Here is a 21,109-nt window from a genome sequence, read left to right as displayed (position 1 = left end):
ATTTAAGACCAGCCTGGGCAGCATGGCGAAATCCCATCTCTACAAAAAATACAGAAGTTAGCTGGGCATTGTGTTGTGCACCTGTGGTCCCAGGTACTTGGGAGGCTGAGGCAGGAGGATCACCTGAGCCCAGGAGGTCGAGGCTGTGGTAAGCCATGATCATGGCGCTACACTTCATCCTGGTGGGTGACAGAGTGAGACCCTGTCTCAGAAAAAAAAAACAAAACCAACCAACATTTCTGATTTTGTCTTGCCTTGACATTTTACTTTCTACAGTGAAATGGTGAACAAATTAAAAGGTGACAAATTTGGTTTTCCCTGAAATTAGTTATGATAGAAGTTTCTACAACACAGAAACAAATCTTGCCTTAAGTCTCACTGACTGACTTGCTGTCAGTTTTTATTGCTCCAGAGTCCCCAGAAACAGTACATCTACATTCACACTTGCTCAGGACAGCTCCAGGCTCTGCTTGTGTGGGCAGAGTGCTTCTCCCATCACAGAGCATAGCCACTGTCTGTTGTCCTTTACAAACTGCTGTATTGTAATTTGCGCAGGATTTTACAGCTACATTTTTTAATGGTTTTCACAAATGTATCACATTGCTGCCTCTGCTACCTCCCTTGTTTCATGCTTATCCTGTGTCCTAAGCCAAAACTTGAGAATTCAAGATGGAAAGAATGATGTATTTCTTATTCTCCTTCCAGAGCAGAAAGCATCTAAAATAGAACAGCCTTGGTTTTTCCTGATCTGAGCTTCCTTTTTATATGAAAAGGTGGAATTTACGAAGAGTAGACCTTACTTTTAAAAGAATGCCATGCACCAGAATTTCATTGGAAAAATTAAGTAATGTGTACCAGAGCCATAGTCTCACCCTGACTGTGTATTACAATCACCTGAGCAGCTTTAAAAACTAAATAGCAAAAACCGAATGCCTCATCTGTCACCACGGCACTGAGAGTTTTGAGGTGGTTTTAGGAACTCTGATATGCATGCTGAGAGTTGAAAATCCCCATGGTAGGGAGCAGGTGGAAAGACTAGATCTTAGGTTAGTTCTTCTCAGACTTCGGGGGGAATGGGGAGTGGCCATGGCAGTGCAGATTCTGGTTCTGTGGGGCTGCCTGTCTCATGGGCCCCAGGGTGATGCTCATGCTGCAGGGCTGGAGCATCTTCACGTGGGATTGGGGGAGCAGTGATAACAGGGTTTGGGAGCAAGAGTTAGGTGACTTGAGTGAGTTTTGGTGCCCCCTTCTGTGCATGTGGCCACCTGGTTATGGCATTGGGGTCACTGGCCATGGATAGCGCTGCCTTGGGTTTTGAGAGCACAGTGAGGCATTTGGCCACATTTTAATGGGGTGTCCCTTCTCATTCTCCCAGCACCTCTGTATTAGTGTCAGTGCTTCAGCATTTCAGCCAAGAAGTGTCTTGTTGCTTTTTGTTTTAAAAGCTTTAAAAAGATATGCAGGGGTTGATAGAGTACTCATTTAATACGCAGAGAATGAGGAAATGTTATTTGTACTGTTTGTAACCTCATAGCAGGTAACGGTAGTATGTTCTATTTTGATTTTTTAACAAATTTTTTTTTTTTTTTACGGAGTCTCGCTCTGTTGCCCAGGCTGGAGTGCAGTGGCATGTTCTCTGCTCACTGCAAGCTCCGCCTTCCGGGTTCACGCCATTCTCCTGCCTCAGCCTCCCGAGTATCTGGGACTACAGGTACCCGCCACCATGCCCGGCTAATTTTTTGTATTTTTAGTAGAGACGAGGTTTCACCATGTTAGCCAGGATGGTCTCGATCTCCTGACCTCATGATCCCGTCTGCCTCAGCCTCCCAAAGTGCTGGGATTACAGGCGTGAGCCACCGCGCCTGGCCAACAATTATGTTTTAATGTCTGGTGTTGGAGTCTGCCATTTCTGAGAGAATCCTTTTCCTTTTTAAGGGACATGGTCTTGCTATGATACCCAGCCTAGAGGTCAGTGGCTTTTCATAGGCACAGTCAGTGCACTGCTGTCTCAGTCTCTTAGCCTCAAGTGGTCCTCCCAAGTAGCTGGGACTGCAGGTGTGTGCCACTGTGCCCAGCTCATTTTGGTCAAATATTAAATTCCAAAGTTGGATTAACTCTGAATCCCTTTGTTCTAAATTTGGGGATAGTTGAAATATATTCCTTCAAGTAGAGTGGAAAATTTGAGATGGTGGCTTTATGATCTGAGTGTGATGCTTCCAGTGTTGTTTGTGTCTTTGCTTCCTGAGTCTTGAGTGTCTGCCGGTGTGGGACATTGCCTTATATCTGCCCTGGACATTTAAACTTTGACCCACAGGGTACGTGGCTGCTTGAGGAAATTAGAACGTAATGGTTATTTTATGAAGTTTGGGAAAACATCAGTGGGCACTGCGTCTTTGAGTGGGATGAGTTTGAAGTTCCCAGTGCCATCTCTGGAAAGCATGCTGGTGAAGGTGTTCATCTTGGTGATCAAGAGCCAGTGCATGCCTCCATGGGTGGCACGCGCAGTGTTGGAGACTGAACATCGCATGCAGGTGTGGCCCATTTTACAACTGCCTTTGGGTTACTTTTTGTCTAAATACTTGCAGGTATCTTTTTGTCACTGTTTTTGTTTTTTCTATAATGTCAAAAGAGTTGAAAATTAAGACTCACTTAATGGAAAGTCAGGCACAGAAAGGGAAACACCTCATGTTCACACTCATGTGGGAGCTACAAAAACAGCTCCGAAGCAGAGTTGTTAAAGGCTTAGAGGGAGAGAGAGGGGAGAATAAACAGGGACAGGCCCGTTGTTGGACACAGAGTCAGCGCTAGATTGGAGGAGTAAGTTCTGGTGTTTTGTAGCACTGTAGGGTGAATGTGGCTAACGATAATTTAGTGTGTATTTTCAGAAAGCTAGAGGATGGGTTTTGAATGTTCAAAAATAAATGAGGTGATGGTCCTGATTTATTACACATTGTATATGTGCATCAAAATGTCACTGTGTCCCATAAATTAGTACAGTTGTTACATAGAACTAAAAAAGGGAAAAAATGATTTAAGAAAAACTTAATGGAACTTCAAGACATTTTGAGGTTCAGTGCCCAGACTTCGGGGGTAAAGAAGCGACTGTAATGTTACAAACAAAGCACCTGCTGCCAGTGCGTGTTTATGAGGATTCAGGTCTTTCCATTCCTCTTCTGACTTTCCTCACTTGAACCTTCTAAGCTGACAGGTATCAGCAAACTCTGAGTTTAAAGAAATACCACTTGTAAAATGATACAGACTGATAAGAATTGTACACTCTTCCATGGTGCCTACAAGTTAGATCTGAGACACGCTCTGTATAACTGTCCTTAAAGAAGTTACCGCGTGTGGCTGGGCGCGATGGCTCATGCCGGTAATCCCAGCACTTTGGGAGGCCGAGGTGGGTGGATCACGAGGTCAGGAGATGGAGACCATCCTGGCTAACACGGTGAAACCTCATCTCTACTAAAAATACAAAAAATTAGCCGGGCGTGGTGGCGGGCACCTGTAGTCCCAGCTACTCGGGATGCTGAGGCAGGAGAATGGCATGAACCTGGGAGGCGGTGCTTGCAGTGAGCTGAGATTGCACCATAGCACTCCAGCCTGGGCGACAGAGCGAGACTGTCTCAAAAAAAAAAAATAAGTGACCGTATGTATAGTGAGTAATGAGCCACATTACACATTTTGGTCACAACAGACAGCATATGGGATGGCGGTCCTGTAAGATTATGATGCCGTATTCTTACTGTACGTTCTCTGTGTTTAGATACACAAATAATTACCATCACTAGCTGCTTCCAGTATTCAGTACAGTCACAAGCTGTACAGGTTTGTAGTGCAGGAGCAATAGTGGATAGTAGGCTGCAGTGTCTAGATTTGTGTAAGTATGCTCTGATGATCGCACGCCGAATTGCCTAACGGTGTGTTTCTCAGGAGGTGCCCCCATTGTTAAGGCGTGCACAACTTTATTGCCACAGGTGGGGAAGCTGGTTGCCACAGCTGTAGCTGATCTAGCCTTCTCTTCTGACTTCCAGGCTTCTGCTCTGTCTCCTCAACAGTCTTGGTTGGTAGCATTTCTGATCTCTGTGTGCAGTGGCAGCTGGTGGCAGGAAAGCAGTGAAGGCCCTTGCCCCAGTATTGCAGGCAGGCGGGTGTCAGCCCTTCGCTGTCAGTGACACCCACCATTGCTCCATACTAGGGAAAGGGGACACCTTGGTGCTGCTTCTCAATGACAGGGAGTTGGTGAATAAGTTTGGGTTTCTTCCTGGGAGTTATTACTTGACAAGGACAGAATTCCAGTAGGGCTAGTTATGCAGCATCTGGGAGCCCATGCAGCCACGATGCTTGGGGAGAGATGTGCTGTTTTTTAAAAGCCGATTGGAATTTTTTTTCTCTTTTTGATTAGGAATATGATGAACCAATCTTGAAACACCTGCAGGATATTAAAGTGAAGTTTTCTGACCCTGGACAGCCTATGGTGAGTACTGACTTGACCTGGCATCAGAGTCAGTCCACAAAGATGGAAAAACTTGGAGCCGGGACAAGAAACCCGCAAAACCCACACTTAGCCACTCATCTGCTGGGCAGCCCTGGGCAAGACAGCTCTCCAACAGTTAGACTGAGTACCGCATTGTCTCTTTGCTCCCTGAGAGTTAGACGGGGATCCCATTGCCTTTCTGTCTCATGCTTGGCACTGTAGTCGTGAGACTGTGCTGGATGATTTGACAGTGATGCCGACCGTGTGATGTTCCAGACCCTACAGCCAGGTGGGCACCAACGCAGGAGTCAGACTGCAACTCCTGGGCTGTGGTGGTGCTGTCCACTGTGCCCGCCCTCAGTCTTGTAGTTTGTTTGTTTACTTGGTTGGTTGGAGATGATACTGTTCTTTTCCCAAGTGTCTCTCAAGTTTGCATGCATCTAATGTATATTTTTAACGTTTAAAAAGATGGGAGCTATGTATACATATGAACAGCACTTATTCGGAAATCTGAACCTACCAGGTTTTACCCTAAAAAAAAAAGCACAAAGACTGAAAAATGTTTTCCTGCTCTTTGAGTTGTCCTGAAACAAATCTTTCCAATATACTTGCTTTGGTGTATCATTGCAGTAGTAATGTTAGTGGCATGGATCAGCCTGCCAGTTGGTAAGACAAGCTTGACTAGGTCAGCCCTTACTTTTATCTGAGGAAACATGCTCATCTTCAGATAGCCTCCCCAGGCTGTCTCATCCTAGCCTGGTTCTCCAGGGAGCACTGTTCGTTAACCTGTTCGCCTGGCTATAGCTAATGGGTTCCATTCCGGTGCAATAGCATTTCCAGCGACACATGACTGACTGACTGGTGGCTTTCAGTTTCAGGTCTTGGAGACAAATGCTGCATGACAGGCTGTGGGTTAGGGATCTTGCGGGTGGGTGATGGTGGTCGGGACCTGGGACCAGTCACCAGTGTCTTCCTTCCTCCCCATCTCAGCACTGGGGCCCAGGCTAATGGATGAGGGCCGCTAGGAGTGGGATTTCTTCAGTATTGGGGCCCGGGCTAATGGACAGGGGCCACTAGGAGTAGAATTTCTTCACTGCAAGTGCTGCAAGTAATGCCTGGGGCAGCAGCAGGGGCAGGCAGTGGATCCACCTGTATCTGTCCCTTCTACTTTTTCCTGTCTGTTTTCCACTATGGAAGGTGACATTCGGGTGTCTCTCTCCAGGTGGGGCACTGGGAGTCAGGAGTGATGCCTGCTCACCAGTTAGGGGCTGCTTCCAGAGGGGACACCCCATCTTCCCTGTCCCATGTGGGTCATAGCAGGTCCTTCTTCCTGGGCTTGCATCTCTTCTGTTTAGACTTTATCACAGGGCCCCTGGGAGCCGCCTGGGCACGTCTGCCTAGTTTGCCCTTATGGTGTGCATTCTCTTCCCCATGGTGTGAGTGTGTGGTGCTTTAAGGTTCTGTGTGTGCTTTCCTTGTACTTAATTCATCCAGACTCAATTAACTTTTTTTCTCCTTTGGGTTAGTTCCTTTTTTTCTCCTTTCTTTTCTTTTCTTTTTATTATTACTATTTTTTGAGACAGAGTCTCACTCTGTCGCCATCCTGGAGTACAGTGCTATGATCTCGGCTCACTGCAACTTCCGCCTCCCCGAGTTCAAGCTATTTTCCTGCCTCAGCCTCCCGAGTAGCTGGGATTACAGGTGTGCGCCACCACGCCCAGCTGATTTTTGTGTTTTTAGTAGAGACGGGATTTTACCACGTTGGCAAGGATGGTCTCAATCTCTTGACCTTGTGATCTGCTCACCTCAGCCTCCCAAATGCTGGGATTACAGGTGTGAGCCACCACACCCAGCCTCTTTTTTCTTATTGGACACCTGTTGGATGATTTCCTAGGTCAATTTTCTTTCTTTCTTAGCCTGTCGTCTTATTTTCCTCCATCTCATGGTGACTCATAGACTAGAGCTCTGGTTGTGGTAGACTGTGGACCAGTAATCTTTTTTTCTTTTTACTTCCCTATTATAAAAGTCATATGTAGAAAATACGGGCAAGTGTAAAGAACACCGTACAAATCTGTCTTCTATAAGTAAATATCAGCAGCTTAGTGAGTTTCCCCATACTCTTTTTCCTTTGTAAAATTATTATGAAGCGTCTGAGGCATTTTAAGTTATAAAGAGAAATAAAACTTCAAAATGAGTCTTGGCTGGTGTTTTTGCAGCTCCCCACGATGCCTCATTCCCTTCCCTTGAGCACTTGCCCACCTGGACACACAGTGCACACGTGTGCCACATGGCTTCTGCCACACCACATGGTGTGTGCACAGTGTCACCCTGCTGTCACATCACACAGGCTTGGCTGGGGGAATAGTTGTTACTGCCGCCATTGGCTATAAAATGTTTTAACATTCTGCTGCATGCACCACCTCCCCCATTGTAAATTGTTGCATTATGATCAGCATACTTGAACCCAAATTTGTGTTAAATTAAATGTTTGTTAATTTATTTAGTTTAGATTCCTTTCAGTGTACTTACTGAGTGAAAGAAGATGAAGCTTTAGAAGGCCCAAAGGTCGTTCAGTTGGGATTACAGGCATGAGCCACTTAGGCCCTGCCTAATTTTACATTTCTTTAGTTGCTTGTAAGATTGAGCATAGTTAGCATATTTGTGGCTTGCCTGACTGTAGTGCCTGTGTGAATTAAGCAGTCTTATCTTCAAGCCACTTTTCATTTGGGCAGTTAAAACACTTTCTTGAATCATCTTCAGTTGTCTTTGGGTTACTCTTGACTGAACAAAGTCAGAGGGGAGAGAAAAAAGGAAAATAGGAAGAAATATGAATCTGTCTATAGAAAAGTAGGCTGGGTGTGGTAGCTCATGCCTGTAATCCCAGCACTTTAGGAGGCCAAAGTGGAGGATTGCTTGAGCCTGGGAGTTCGAGACCAGCCTGGGCAACAGAGAGAGAACTGGTCTTTAAAAGAGAAAGTAAAAAGGAGGGGAAAAAATGAGTAGGACATGGTGAAGGACCACAAGTCTAATAATACTATTTGTATTATTGGGGTCATCCCATGCCCTGCGTTGGTTGTCCACACTGTGGTCACAGCCTTAAACGGTTCTGGGATCACAGCAGTCTCTCCATTGGTTGGCTGCTTGCCTTCCCTCTTTATGTTGTTGTTGTTTTTTTTAAGCCCTGGAGGGTTGGGAGAGAAATTGGCATTTTATTTGATGCTGATTCCCTGTAGCTGCCTCTTCCTTTCCTTGTGACTTACCAGGCAAGTGACTGGCCTTTCCTTTGTGTGGTTCATCTGCAGTGCCCTACCCGCTTCCTTTGCTCTTGCCAAGGCCAGTGGAGAGCTCCTAGCCAGGTCCTGCTGTCATCGCTTCTAGAAACCAACTAGACTGTCTCCCTGATCCTGACTTCCTAAGCCCTCATGGCCCCCCTCTCCTCCTCCACCTTTCTTTGGAAGTTACTTTTTCAGTTCTCCTTTGTGCAAGTGATTTGTTTGAATGTATAAACTTTTTTTGAGGAAATTATTACTGTATTTTTTTTTTTTTTTTTTTAGTCCTCTTAATTTCCCCTCCATTGATGGTTTTACCATTACAATGAAAATGGAAACAGCTAACGTTTAACCAGCGTTGTCCATAAACCCGGCTCTGTTCTAAGTCGTCTAGATTAACTGTCAAGGCAGCTCCTAGAGAGGGAGAGAGTTATTTCCAGTTTCTAGAAGGGATGACAGCAGGATCTGGCTAGGAGCTCTCCATTGGCCTTGGCAATGGAGGAAAGCAGAGCACGGAGACATTGAGTAGCTTCTGCGAATTGCCCAGCACTGAAGGCAGAGATGGGATTTGAACCCAGGCTGTCTGAGCGCAGAATTGGTCTTGTAAACTGTCTATAAATTACTCGACCAAGTTTTTTTTTCATCTTCCAAGTTTTTCTTTTATAAATAGGGATGAGGTAAAATGTCTTTGCACATTCCAATGCATCATCCAGGTATTTTTCTCAAATTGAAGAAATTCCTCAAAATGGAATTATTGAGTCAGGGAATATGCCTTTTTATTTTATTATTTTTTTGATATTGCCAAACTGTCCTTCATAAAATCTGTTGACAGTACATGAGTGTGCCCAGTACCCCAAAATCCTGGCTGGGTCTACATATTTTTATACATTTTGCCCCAAAGAAAGGCATCTCATTTTGGTGTTCTTGTGTTTTGTTACTTGTGAGCATAAATGCCTTGTTGCTGCTGTTGGATGTTACCTATGCCTGCATTCGTGTTTGCATCGTTTTTCCCGGTGTGCTTACCTCTCTTCCAGGTCTGTAGCATGCTTTGTAAGCATGCTTTCTTGTAGAGATTTGTCCTTTTCTCCCACCCACCTCCCGGGAGAAAAGCTGTGGGTCACTGCTTTTACTGCACAGCACAGAATACAGACCCTGGCTTCTCCCAGCAGGTTGGGGGCTGGGGCTTAGGCTGAGCGGAAAAGGAGAGGAGGAGGATGGACTGCTGGTGCCCCTACTTTCCCCTAGTCACCTTCCCTCCTTCCAGGAAGCAAGGGTTGGGAGCAGCTAAGAGAAGCTAGGATTCTTTAGGAGAGCTTGACCCCTATTGGTGAGGAGGCGTTGGAGCGGGACATGCCCCTACTCATGAACTGAATAGGTATTTCCCTCCAGTCCATCATTTGTTTTTTTTAACTTCATGCTGGCCTTTTTTGCAATGGAGAAGTTTTTCTCGTTCCATGGCCCTATCTGTTGAGCTTTCCCAAAATAGCTTCTAGTCAGTGTTGTGTACTCCAAGCAATCTGTCCTCGTTATTTTTCGATTTTAACTGGTGCTTACTCTGAGTTTCTGCTTTTAGTCTTTTGTGTTAGAGTTCCACTTTGAACCCAACGACTACTTTACCAACTCAGTCCTGACAAAAACCTACAAGATGAAATCAGAACCAGATAAGGCTGATCCCTTTTCCTTTGAAGGTCCTGAGATTGTGGACTGTGACGGGTAAGAAAATGTCATTCTACCTTGTTTTTCTGAAACAAAATCAAGAGATAATTTTGTAACTTGATGGGTAAGATAGAGGTAAGGAGTAAAGTACAGTCTTGAGTCTGCTTAAAAGCCTGGTAGATGGATATTTCAATAGTCTTTCAGTTTGGGAATGCTTGTAGTGCAGGACTTGGAGATGGTGGCTGAACCTGGGAAATGAGTCACATGGTTGCACGTGCAAGCCTTTGGGATAGTGCTCGGTTTCTTCATTTTAATGAAAGTATTGGGTTCTCTAGACATCATGAATTGAAGTTCTTAAAATTGAATTCATGGATTACCCTCAGCAAATAAATACTTATTGAATGAATGAGTCTGAGTCCAAGGCTGTCAGCTCATTGCTTTGGAGATAGGTGGGGGCAGCATAGCTGTTGTTTGACTCACTGATTTCAGGCTTTATAAATCACTAAAGAGAGAATTTGGTTTAGAATTAATTTCTCCAGGTTGGATTGACTGAGAAATGGTTTTAGTCTTGACTTGAAACAATTAAGTTTATTTACCAGAACTAAGTACTAATTGTTAATTCAGGACTTTATTGAAATCCTGCTGGAGTAATTTAGAAAAATGATTTTCCAGGGCCAGGCCATCGTGTGAGAAAAAGGCCTGGCCTTTCCAAGCATGTTCTTAAGCGGGCAGTATTGAGATCTGCCAGGTGTTTCCTGGGTCCATGGTGATTGTGTGTTAAGAGAGCGTGCTGTGCTCAGCCCTTGCCAGCCTCCCTGGGGCTGGAGTGGTCTGCACTGGCCGTCAAGATTCCCAGTGGCCACCTATTTCCTTTTTTCAGCTTGTTCTGCTCACTTGGCTGCCTTGAACAGCAGCAGCAACTCCTGCTTCCTTGGGAAGCCGAGGACAAGTTCTTGAGCATCATGCAGACCTGACACAAGGGCTTTGCCACAGAATACACATTTCAGAGTCCTGATGAAATGTCTTGGGAAAATAATACCATTGTTCCAGAAGTCTGAAGTTTGAGGCAGTGGTCACACCCAAGTTGAAAGAGGACCAGGCCATTTCTCTTTTGCCAACCTCCAGATGAACTTCATGGGCCATTGTATTTGGTTTGCAGATTGGTTTTATTTAGTTTTCCAGGTTTGGCATAGAGCTGTGGTTTGCTTCCTGCCTGCATTTGTAATGGATTTTTCTCATGGATTGTGTGTTCATGACAGCTGTCTTGTCCTGGTAGGTGTACCATTGACTGGAAGAAAGGAAAGAATGTTACTGTCAAAACCATCAAGAAAAAGCAGAAGCATAAGGGTCGAGGCACTGTTAGAACAATTACGAAACAAGTACCCAATGAGTCCTTTTTCAACTTCTTCAATCCACTGAAAGGCAAGTCTGTTGGTGGTTAATATTCATTATGTACTTGTATAAAATAATTTTGGTCACCTGATAGATTCCTAACACCCAGAGACTTTAGTCCTGTTCTTTCAGGCAAGTGTGGTCAGTAGGGGCACATTGCTGTGTCCCAGGCTGTTCTGTTGGTGCGCTGGCAAGTTTATTGTGGCGGGCAGAGGTAGCTAGGACAGTAAGAGTATGATTGTCATCTTCTGCAGGAAACAGAAGAGCTTTGCTCTGCTTGGCTGCAGCCCAGGCAAAAACTTGCAGTTCTGTTTTAATAAAACTGAATAGAGTGTTTGCACCTGGGCTGCTTCCTCACCTGAAGCACCCTTCTCCACCAGTTGGCATTTCTGCCCCTCTGTTGTGTCTGTTTTGCACCCCCCAGAGACCACTCCCAGCCTCGGAGAGCTGCTGAGTTTGCTCTCCAGGTACCCGTTACTGCTGTACGCTGGTTCTAGTTGTGCCGCTTTTGGATCATCTGCTTAGTCAACCCCTTTTCTCGTAATTTTATTTTATGCACAGTTTGATAGAAGTTTTTGGAATTTATATATTGTGAGAAACAAGTAGTTGGGACTTTCAGTTTTGAAAAACATTGGCAGAATCACAGCTTGGAAGCTGCTTCCATTTATTTATTTATTTATTTATTTATTTATTTATTTATTTAAATTTTCCTAAGTGGTAAAATAAAGATGAGACCTTTGAACTAGTAAAGATTGACCAGTTGATTTTGAGAGTAAATTACTTGGGATTTTTCATATAATTTCCTAATCATGAGAGAATGTGAAGTTCAAACTACTTGTCAGTGTTAAAATATCCATATTCTCTTTAGTTTCCATGAACAAAAACATAATTTGAAGTGAAGAGATGCCATCCCCTGCTGCAGATAATCAGTTAGTGTTTGTATGTGGGGCCACAGGGCAGCTCTCTTCTCCAATCTGAGTGTTTTTTTGATTTTGTTTCTGAGCTTAGCACCCTTGTTTGTCAAGCTACCCTTCAGAGTTCAGTTCGTTATTTTAATTGTGGTGCCTATTTTCTGCAGTTAGACTTTGAATATAGAAGATACAAATATATATGGTTTGGGGAATGAGAGCAGTCATAAAATTAGATATTACATTTCATTTTCTTTTACAAGATTCCTTTTAGACATTTGGGTTGGGCATATTGGAGATTGTGAATTCACCGTGAAGCAGGGGGCTTTACTTTCTGGAATCACTGACTTTTTGTAGGAAGTTTTCTTAAAACTGATTTAAAAATAATTTTTTGTTGGGCGAGGTGGCTCACGCCTGTAATCCCAGCACTTTGGGAGGCCGAGGTGGGTGGATCACGAGGTCAGGAGATTGAGACCATCCTGGCTAACATGGTGAAACCCCGTCTCTACTAAAAATACAAAAAATCAGCCAGGCGTGGTGGTGGGCACCTGTAGTCCCAGCTACTGGGGAGGCTGAGGCAGGGGAATGGCGTGAACCCAGGGGGCAGAACTTGCTGTGAGCCGAGATTGTGCCACTGCACTCTAGCCTGGGAGACAGAGCAAGACTCCGCCTCAAAAAATAATAATAATAATAATTTTTAGGATAAAAATGGAGTTGAAAGTGGACTCAAGGGAATTTTTAAGGGTTTTTTTTTTACTGTAGGTTCTAAAACTTTTATGGTATAGTTGCACAACTCTAAAGTTAACACACTGAAAGTCATAAAGTTGTACATTTAGAGTGTATGCCTTTTGTGGTATACAATCCCATCAATAAAGCCACTTTTAAAGTAATCAAACACATAATACCATATGGTAAGTGCTATGAAAAAAATTGAGGATGGGTAGGGAGTAGGTAATGGGGTAGTGAAGGAACAGACAAAATGAACTCCTGTGGTATGAAGTGAAGGAGGCATTAGCTAGTGAGTCCAGCTCCGTCTTTGTCCTTAAAGCTACAAAGCCAGTCCAGAAGTATGAGTGCTGAGAATCCTTGTGCTGATTCATGACCCCGGCCAGAGTGCCCTGGGGAGCATGCTGCTCCATCGTTTAGACACCCAGCCATGCCCCTAACCCATGTCTTAAACCCCCGGGTGATGCTGGCACACCGAGGCTTGGGAGCTCTGCCTTGCTCATGGGTGGTGTTTACACACCCAACGCTCATGTGTCAGCAGCAAACAGCAAGTGCTGCCAGGGTTGTGGTCGCTTAATGGGAAGAGAGACTCAGAAGAGCCCAGTGAAGATTGAAAAGGCAGGTATGAGACTAAGCAGAGTAAACATTCAACTCCTGATGAAGGTCAGGGTCTTGTAGTAAATGTCTCTAAAATCAGGGGGTTGGATCGTGTACCATTTGAATGTTGCATGGCTTCATTGAGTGTGGTTAGAAGTCCCTGTCTGTCTTGGTGTGCTTAGGTCATCTAAGCATCAGCTTTCACTGAGGAGCTGCGCCACTCTACAGGGGGCACTGGTGGGCATTTCAGCACTCTCCAAACAGTTAGAAATGCAGTTTCTGCCTCGCTGAGATGCAATGCCTTAGTAACACTCACAGCTTATAAGGCTTAAGGACTTTCTTTTTCTCTCCTGCACCATCATGTATAGTTCTGCAGGACATGAGTTAAATTTCCCCATAAAGCACAAATGCACTGAATGGCCACATGGCCATAGCCTAGGGGCTGTTTGCCTTTCCTCCTGTTAATATATTAACCCTCTCAAAATGATTTTCTCAAGCTTGAGTGCCAGCCCATGGCACGTGATGGAGGAGAGGGGAGGGGGGCATAGAGGCACTCAGGCCAGCTTCAGAAGTGGTGGATGGAGCTTGCGACGATGTCTGTCAGGAGATGCAAGGCTTTGGGGATTTCTAGTTTAAACCTCAAGGTGAAAAATGTTACATTTTGTCTACCAGCACAACTTCCTCCTCTGTGGGCTTTAAAATTCTGGGACTTGTCACTGTAACTTAAATATGTTTTGTCTTTTTTTTTTTTCCTAGCATCCGGGGATGGAGAATCACTGGTAAGATTTGTTGTTAATAGTCTGATTTTGCTGTTGAAGTCTCTCCTGAGTGAATGTCTACTTGTCTGCTTGTTTAAAAAAGTCCAGTCCTGGCTGTGTATGGACTGCGTATGCCTGTAATCTTAATGCTTTGGGAGGCTGAGGTGGAAGGACTGTGTGAGTCCAGGAGTTTGAGACCAGCCTGGGCAACATAGCACAGCCCCATCTCTACAAAAAATTAAAATCAAATAAATTAACTGGCCGAACACAGTGACTCACGCCTGTAATCCCAGCATTTTGGGAGGCCAAGGTGGGTGGATCACTAGAGGTCAGGAGTTCAAACCAGTCTGGCCAACATGGTGAAACCCCGTTTCTGCTTGAAATACACACACACACACACACACACACACACACACACACACACACACACACAAAAAAAATTAGCTGGACATGTTGGCAGTGCCTGTAATCTCAGCTACTTGGGAGGCTGAAGCAGGAGAATCACTTAAACCCGAGAGGAGGAGGTTGCAGTGAGCTGAGATCGCACCACTGTATTCCATCGGGCGACAGAGGGAGACTCCGTCTCAAAAGATAAAATAATAAATTAGCTGGACATGGTAGTGCACTGTGTAGTTCCAGGGTCACTGGGGCCCAGGAGCTTGAGGCTATAGTGAGCTGTGATTGCACCACTGCACTCCAACCTGGGTGATAGAAAAGTAAAAGTACGTGTTTCATATGTTGGTTTCAGTAGCAAACGTGTAGTGCTTTAATACTGCCCGTTCCCCATGTGTGAGACTCTGATACCCCCTACTCTGAGTGAGACCTTTGGACAAGTGATGGAGCTGTGAGGCCCTCAATTCCCACTTGCTCTGCCATTTTGCTTCAGTAGCTCTTTAAAGCTACTTGAAGTTGTTTTAAAAGGGCTTTGAGTATCTAGTGGCTGTCCCCCAGCAGTGCAGGAGTTTGGTGTTTTAAGTCAAGTAAATCATAAGTGAGGGGCTGAGGTTTAGCTAAGGGTGGTGAAGCGAATGTTTTTATCCCATTAAAATGAGTTAACACGTGGGTTTTTCCTCCTCAGGATGAAGATTCTGAATTCACATTAGCCTCTGATTTTGAAATTGGACACTTTTTCCGTGAGCGGATAGTCCCGCGGGCTGTGCTGTACTTCACTGGGGAGGCCATAGAGGATGATGACAATGTATGAGGCTCGGGGAAGGGGGGCTCCCACCTGGGTGCTTATCTCTGTTGGTGCAGAGTGGCCCTGAATTGTGGCTTGGGAAACCCCCATGCCTAATCTTTTTATGACATCATCAGTCAGATACGTACTCTAAGCTGTTGTCCTTGTGGGGGGAATATACTTGAAGAGGAGAGGTCTGAGGAACAGAGCAGAAAAAGCAGGTGTCTGTGAGGCAGTTTCAGAGGTGATTGCCAGTTTCCTATGTGAGCCCTGCCTAGTGATTCAACAGTATTCTCTAAAAACCTAAGCTCCAGGGTACTTCTGAACATGGGGAAAATCTCTTTCATGGAGGTCTGACCACAGCAAACATTTATTGACAGTGGACTCATGCTAGCCTGTATTTCATCAACCCAAAAGAAATAGAAATCCTGAACTTCTATCTAATTAGGTAAAAAGGAAAAAGACCCATGCTCCCAAGAAAACAACAAGATTGCATGTCACTTTCCTTTCTGGGCTTGAGGGAAGCCAACTCTTCCATGGTCAGAACTTGCGGGCACACAGCCCGTGCACCGCTCAGAAACTCCCATCCTCACCAAAGTTCAGGCAGCTTCAAGTCTTCTTGATCTGTGGAAAATAAAGTTTTGTTTTATAGAATGTTACTGGAAGTGTGTTCTAGATGACATTCTCTTGCTTGTGGAGCTCTTAGGTTTTGTGGCTGCGCTAAGTTTCTTTTCTTACAAGGGCTGGCCTTTTGGGGCTTCAGACAGGGCAGCAAGAGCTTAGGTGGGTTCAAGGGCCTTAACCCCCTGTGGCAGTAAAGACCAACATCTCCTCACACCTCTCCCATTGTACTGAGTTCCACCAGCAGGGAGAACAGGCCAGCGTGCTCTTTGTCAGCTATTAGGTCTTAGACTGTTCGTTTAACTCCTAAAACTCAACTTGCTGGCTCATTCCTAGGCTGGGAGGTGATTGTAGGTCGGGGAACATGGACAGTCAGGTAGCTGCCAAGACATAGTTTTACGGATTCTAGACCAGCACTTTCCAATAGAACTTCCTCTGTTGATGGAACTATCCTCTGCCTGCTTGGTGCAGCGCAGTAGAACTGACCACTTGAGGACTTGAAATAAAATATGGCTGCTGTGACTGAGGAACTGAACATTTCATTTACATTAGTTTAAGTTTAAATAGTGAGCTAAGGGCTAGTGGCTACACATTGGAAAGCTTATCTCAAACTTTTTTGATCATACACCCATCAGTTTAAAAGACTTGAATATGCATGTGTGCTATTTGTTTACTTATATGCGATGTCTGTACTACTGGTGAGCACTGTGCCACATTTGCTTATAGTAAATGTGTATTTCATTCATAATATGTTCAGCACAGGTACTACTGATAAGCAGTGTCATTTAGAGGCTAGAAGTGCCAGCTCAGATTAGACTGCTTAGACTCACATCCCCACTCTCCCCCTTAGTAGCTCCACCACCTCCTTAAGCTTCAGTTTCCTCAGCTATAAGTAGAGCTCATGGTGAAGACTCTGATGACTTGTTAAGCCCTTAACATGGCACCTGAACATAGCCCTTAACATAGCACCTGGCACAGAGCAATGCCACAGTAAGTGTTGGCATAAAAAGTCCCACCTGCCCAGGTGGGTGATGCATCTGGAGCAGCCTCTGTGCACAGCCCCTCAAGGGCGAAATGCTGTCCTTAGAGCTTTGGAATAGGCCCTGGAGCCTGCTGGAGGCCCATTGGGATCTGACCTGAAATGGAAGATTATTAAGAAGTCTTTCCCTGTCTGATGCCAGTTAGGATCCTTAGAGCGAGAGGGCGCTGCACTGTGGTCACGTCTCATCCTGGCTGCTGCGTGGCGCCAGGAGGCTGTGCAAACTGTGTGAACTCCACACCAGCACAGTAAGATCCTTCTAAGTTCCACTGAAGTTGGCTCTAAGGAATACATGGTGTGAGCTCAACAAAAAGGGAAATGTTGATAAATGAAACTGCATTTTCAGTGTACTACCCTGGTTATGCAACCAGTAGTGATAAGGTGGTTTTGCTTTTAATGTAAGTTTCATGTTTGAAACTTGATTTTCAGTCTGACCAATGATGTCTTTGGATGTAGGAGAAACTGATTCAAGACAATTGACTAATGTTGGAGGTTCACCTTTGAGCACCTTAGTGTTTAAAGATTAAACACCAAAGTTTTAATATATTTCTACTAAGTTTTTTTTTCCCTTTGTGTGAGATGTAAAATGATACCTAGGTTCCTGTATCCAATAACATTATGCTACTGGTTAGATCAGCCTTGTAAAAAATTTAAGGAAAGCAAATTCATTGGTTTACAAAAATCTTTTCCTGTGTGTCTGCTCCTTGTGTGAGAACACTCAGGGCAGAGCTGTGGTGCCAGGTTCCCAACTGTGTCCAGTGTACAGCCTGGCTGACCAGCTTCCTATCCTATTCCTTGTTTTGCGTGACTTTCAATTTCCTGGCATGCTTTTAAAATGCATCGCACACAAGCAAATGACTCCTCAGCCAAGCGAGGCCCAGCAGGCAGCGTGGCTGAACTTTCTGATCTTCTTAGGCTTGATCAGTGAGTCATTTGATGGGACTGGTGTCTCGGGCAGGCTGCTGTCATGTTTTGTAAACTTAAAAATGTTTTTCTGTGTTTTTCCAGTTTGAAGAAGGTGAAGAAGGAGAAGAGGAGGTAAGAGACAGGTTTATGCAGTGCCACTTACCTCCCTGAAGTTGTTTTTTTGGCTTTCTCTGCTTGAAGGTTATGGACTCACAGGGCTGTGGTGCACCCATTTTTTGTGACGCTGTCTTTGACTCTAACAGTGTTCTTAAAACACTAAGCAGAATACATAGCAAATGCTGTGACAGTTTTTGACCCTGCAGTTGGCTTATGAAAATGTATCTTAGAAAATAATCATTTAACAAAATCTACTTTTTCAGAATTGTGTTTCTTTTAGGGCTGTCTGTGAGAATAAAAAGATACCTAGAAATAATTCTAAGTGTCCAGAGGAAGTGATGAGTCACTTGTGGGTAGCAGTAATTGATTTCCGTCTAAGGCAGTGTATTGCTCCGTGTGTTTGTGGATTGTGAACGCCACAAGAGTTTAAATCTTGTCATTCCAGCTAATTCTCACTTTTTAAATATAGGAATTAGAAGGTGACGAGGAGGGAGAAGACGAGGATGATGCAGAAATTAACCCCAAGGTTGGTAACTTTGGGGCCACCCAGACCTACTTATTATGCTACACTCTTAGACTTTTAAAAATGTTCCCCACTTTGAGGCAGTAGTGTTAACAGTATTCATTATTCTCTAATTAGAAAGTTTAAAATGTGTCAGAAAAATACTGGAATGATTATTCAGGCACTGTGTATATAATTTGAGTGTTGAGTGTACATATTCAGTTAGAAGCTTTTCCAGCTATCTCAGGCTGTGTCTTAGTTACATAGACTCCTCAGTGGAGCACCTTGACTTTCCCAATGTTTCATTCTTTTAAGGTAAGGTAATGCTTTAACTGACAACGTAAACTTTTCTTTGTGCGTGTTTGGAAAAGGTGCAAAGAAGGGACTTGGGGGCTCTTTTTGTTAAGGAGCAGAATAATGGGGTTGTGGGCATCATTTGACAGTTGCAGTTGAGCTGGGCATGCCCAGATGGTATGTCTAGATATCTCATCTGTCTCAGATAATTTAAAATATGTTGGGAAGGTTTACTAAAGAAAACTGAGTTGGAAATGAATGGGCAACCCCATTAATTTTACCTGCAAATTTAGATTTTTATTTGTGGTCTCAGAGTAACTTAAGGTACTTTGACCATTTGACACATTTTAAAATCAGAACTGCTTAAATGTCATCCTACAGCTGTCATAAGAGTTTCCTCTCATAAAACATGAAACGTGTAGTTCCCTTGCCTCTTAAAATTAAGTATATTGTGGGCTGTCAGAATACTAATGTTACCTGGTGTTTTTGTAATGTGTCTCTGTCTGACTAGATGTTTTTTGCTTGTTTTTACCCTTGTTTTTTGGAGTGTGCACTAAGCCGTCAGTGTGATATCCTGGCTCTGTCATCAGTTGGTTGAAACCAGCTATTCCCATGAATGCGTGTTCACAGTTGTGGTTCCTTCAGGGAAGGGATGGGAGAAGAGCTTTTAAAACTTTTTTGGGAATGTGTCTTATAACGACTACTCTGGGAATAATATGCTCATGGAAATGTTCATCTTCTAAAGGTTGGCCTGTTGATGTGGGAGGTCTCTGTGCTGAAAGTGTACCTGTGCTCAGCACCATGGTGGTGGGCGGTGAGGGCTGTAGGAGATGAAGTCCTGGGTCTGCCTTGCGTGGATCACAGTGTAGGGACAGGGAAGATGAGGGCTGTCAGTCAGCCAGTGAACAACGCTGGGAGAATAAATGCTGCCCGTCACTGCTCTGCAGGGTGTCTGATGGACCCAAGGGCCACGTGTGTTTATTGGGCCATGTTTCCACCTTGTGGGCGCTGAATGGACGCTTTCAAGGTTGCAGTTGTAAAGCAAGGACTGGGGGCAATTGGCAGGGCCACCTCCTCAGACTCCGCGCACAGCTGCCTCTGTCCTTGTTGTACTTGTCTCTCCCCCTCCCTATATTCTGTGCCTCGGCGTCTCTTTTCCTCCCCTCTGTTGTTTGTTCTGCTTCCTTCTGTCACCTTGGAGAACCTTGAGTCTCCTTTCACGTCCCAGGTTTCTAAAAGAGCATTCTCACCAGCCATTATAGAGAACATGACGTGGTGGATTACAGGCTAACACGCCATGAGACCGCTGATAGGTTTTGTTGGCTGGGGGAGAAAGGACTAAAAACATCTACAGGCTAATGGTGTGAATGAAGTTCAGAGACGGCCGGGCATGTGTGGCCGAGATAAGTCCAAGCCTGCTATCCCTGTCACATGCACCTTCCAAAGAGATGGGCAGTGTTAGAGTCTGTGCAAGCAAAAGAAAACAAGGAAGGAAGGGAGGTTTTAGTATTGGGGGCAGTCTGATAAAAGCGAAAATCATGCTTCCGCCCATTTTGAAAGTATGATCTGGTGTTGAAGTTGTTCACCCCGAGTTCAGTATCTTGCAGCCCTTTTGTATCATGAGAAATTGTGGCCGTTGCCTCCTGTATAATTTTGTGCATTTCATTTTCTTTCATGCTGACAGTTCCTTTCAATTTTTTTCCCCATTTAGGTGTAATTTTTGTCTGTTAATCATTCATACGTTTCTAGGTAAGGTGGAATTCCATTCATACCTAACTTCCAAACTTCTGATCTATACTTTATATAATGCATTGTTTTGACTTTGAATAAAGAGGGAGTTGCTGTCCAGGCACACTCACTGTGTCACAGGTTTGACATAGAGCTTTCTGAAGAACACTGTTTTTGTACAGATGTCTGTTACACGTACCTTTAAAATCAATGAACCAAACCTAGATTTGGTCCCTGCTTTCTGAGCCCAGTGTTTCTTGCTAACCAAGTAGCAAAGATGTAACTTGGGTGTTATTTTCATTGCTGATGGTACTGCTTTCCAGCAAGAGGGCCCTGGATGGTTAGCAGTCTGCAGGGTGGCGCACACAGGCCACCATAAGGAAGCAGTCCTTGCAGAGCGCATAACACACTGGGCCCAGCTGTGCTCAGAACACATACTGTGGCAGTTGAAATCAGCCCACTGTCACTACCAGCACATGTCTGTTGAAATCTATACTTTTTGAATTCATGTTCTGTGCAGACCAATAGGTACACAGAGGAGTAACAGCTTTTACTGTGCCAGCATTTTTTATCTGCAGTGTTAACTGGCATCTGTTTTGGTGTCAGCAGTAAAAAGTACTGTTGTGAGGTTGGCGGAGAATTCTCTAATTGAATGAAGCAAGAACCAGTTGTAGATTAAAATGAGTGTCAGTAATCCTGGAAGCTCTTTCCCACCCCCCACTTTCTTCAGTCCCTGTAGCTCTGCCCTGTCCTGGAATGGCTGACAGGAGGCTGTAAGTAGACAGAGGCCCTTGTCCGTGACGAGACCCGTTCACTCGTGGCACTCGTGGGATGTTGTGGGAGAAAGCAGAGAGGTGGGAACAAGAGGTGCCGTGAGAAATCCCACGACCGTTGCAGGGCCTCTGCATGCCGGGGTATGTAGGCACTCCGATTTTAAGGGTC

General features: G+C 44.6%; 1 protein-coding gene and 1 non-coding gene across 11 annotated transcripts in view; both read left to right on the top strand.

Annotated features, from left to right (window-relative positions):
- Positions 1 to 21,109, top strand: part of NAP1L4 (nucleosome assembly protein 1 like 4) — a 47,129-nt gene that overhangs the window by 21,869 nt on the left and 4,151 nt on the right. For 4 of the 10 annotated variants that reach the window (XM_008009583.3, XM_037998847.2, XM_008009259.3 and 1 more), the window contains exons 8-15: positions 4,406 to 4,477; positions 9,320 to 9,459; positions 10,679 to 10,824; positions 13,782 to 13,804; positions 14,862 to 14,981; positions 17,629 to 17,658; positions 18,113 to 18,169; positions 20,151 to 20,188. In XM_008009583.3, coding sequence (XP_008007774.1) covers positions 4,406 to 4,477; positions 9,320 to 9,459; positions 10,679 to 10,824; positions 13,782 to 13,804; positions 14,862 to 14,981; positions 17,629 to 17,658; positions 18,113 to 18,169; positions 20,151 to 20,156 — 594 coding nt within the window. In that variant the 3' untranslated portion in view covers positions 20,157 to 20,188. The remainder of the gene's footprint in view (positions 1 to 4,405; positions 4,478 to 9,319; positions 9,460 to 10,678; positions 10,825 to 13,781; positions 13,805 to 14,861; positions 14,982 to 17,628; positions 17,659 to 18,112; positions 18,170 to 20,150; positions 20,189 to 21,109) is intronic. The other 6 variants (XM_008009322.3, XM_008009471.3, XM_008009196.3 and 3 more) reach the window with 2 other exon arrangements.
- LOC119624627 (small nucleolar RNA SNORA54) lies at positions 5,247 to 5,370 on the top strand. The gene has a single exon (XR_005240783.1). It is a non-coding gene; the product is annotated as a small nucleolar RNA SNORA54 (small nucleolar RNA).

The sequence above is a fragment of the Chlorocebus sabaeus genome, chromosome 1, assembly GCF_047675955.1.
Source record: "Chlorocebus sabaeus isolate Y175 chromosome 1, mChlSab1.0.hap1, whole genome shotgun sequence".
Taxonomy (NCBI): domain Eukaryota; kingdom Metazoa; phylum Chordata; class Mammalia; order Primates; family Cercopithecidae; genus Chlorocebus; species Chlorocebus sabaeus.
Note: the sequence above shows the minus strand (reverse complement) of the source record. Positions and strands in the feature narration are given on the sequence as shown.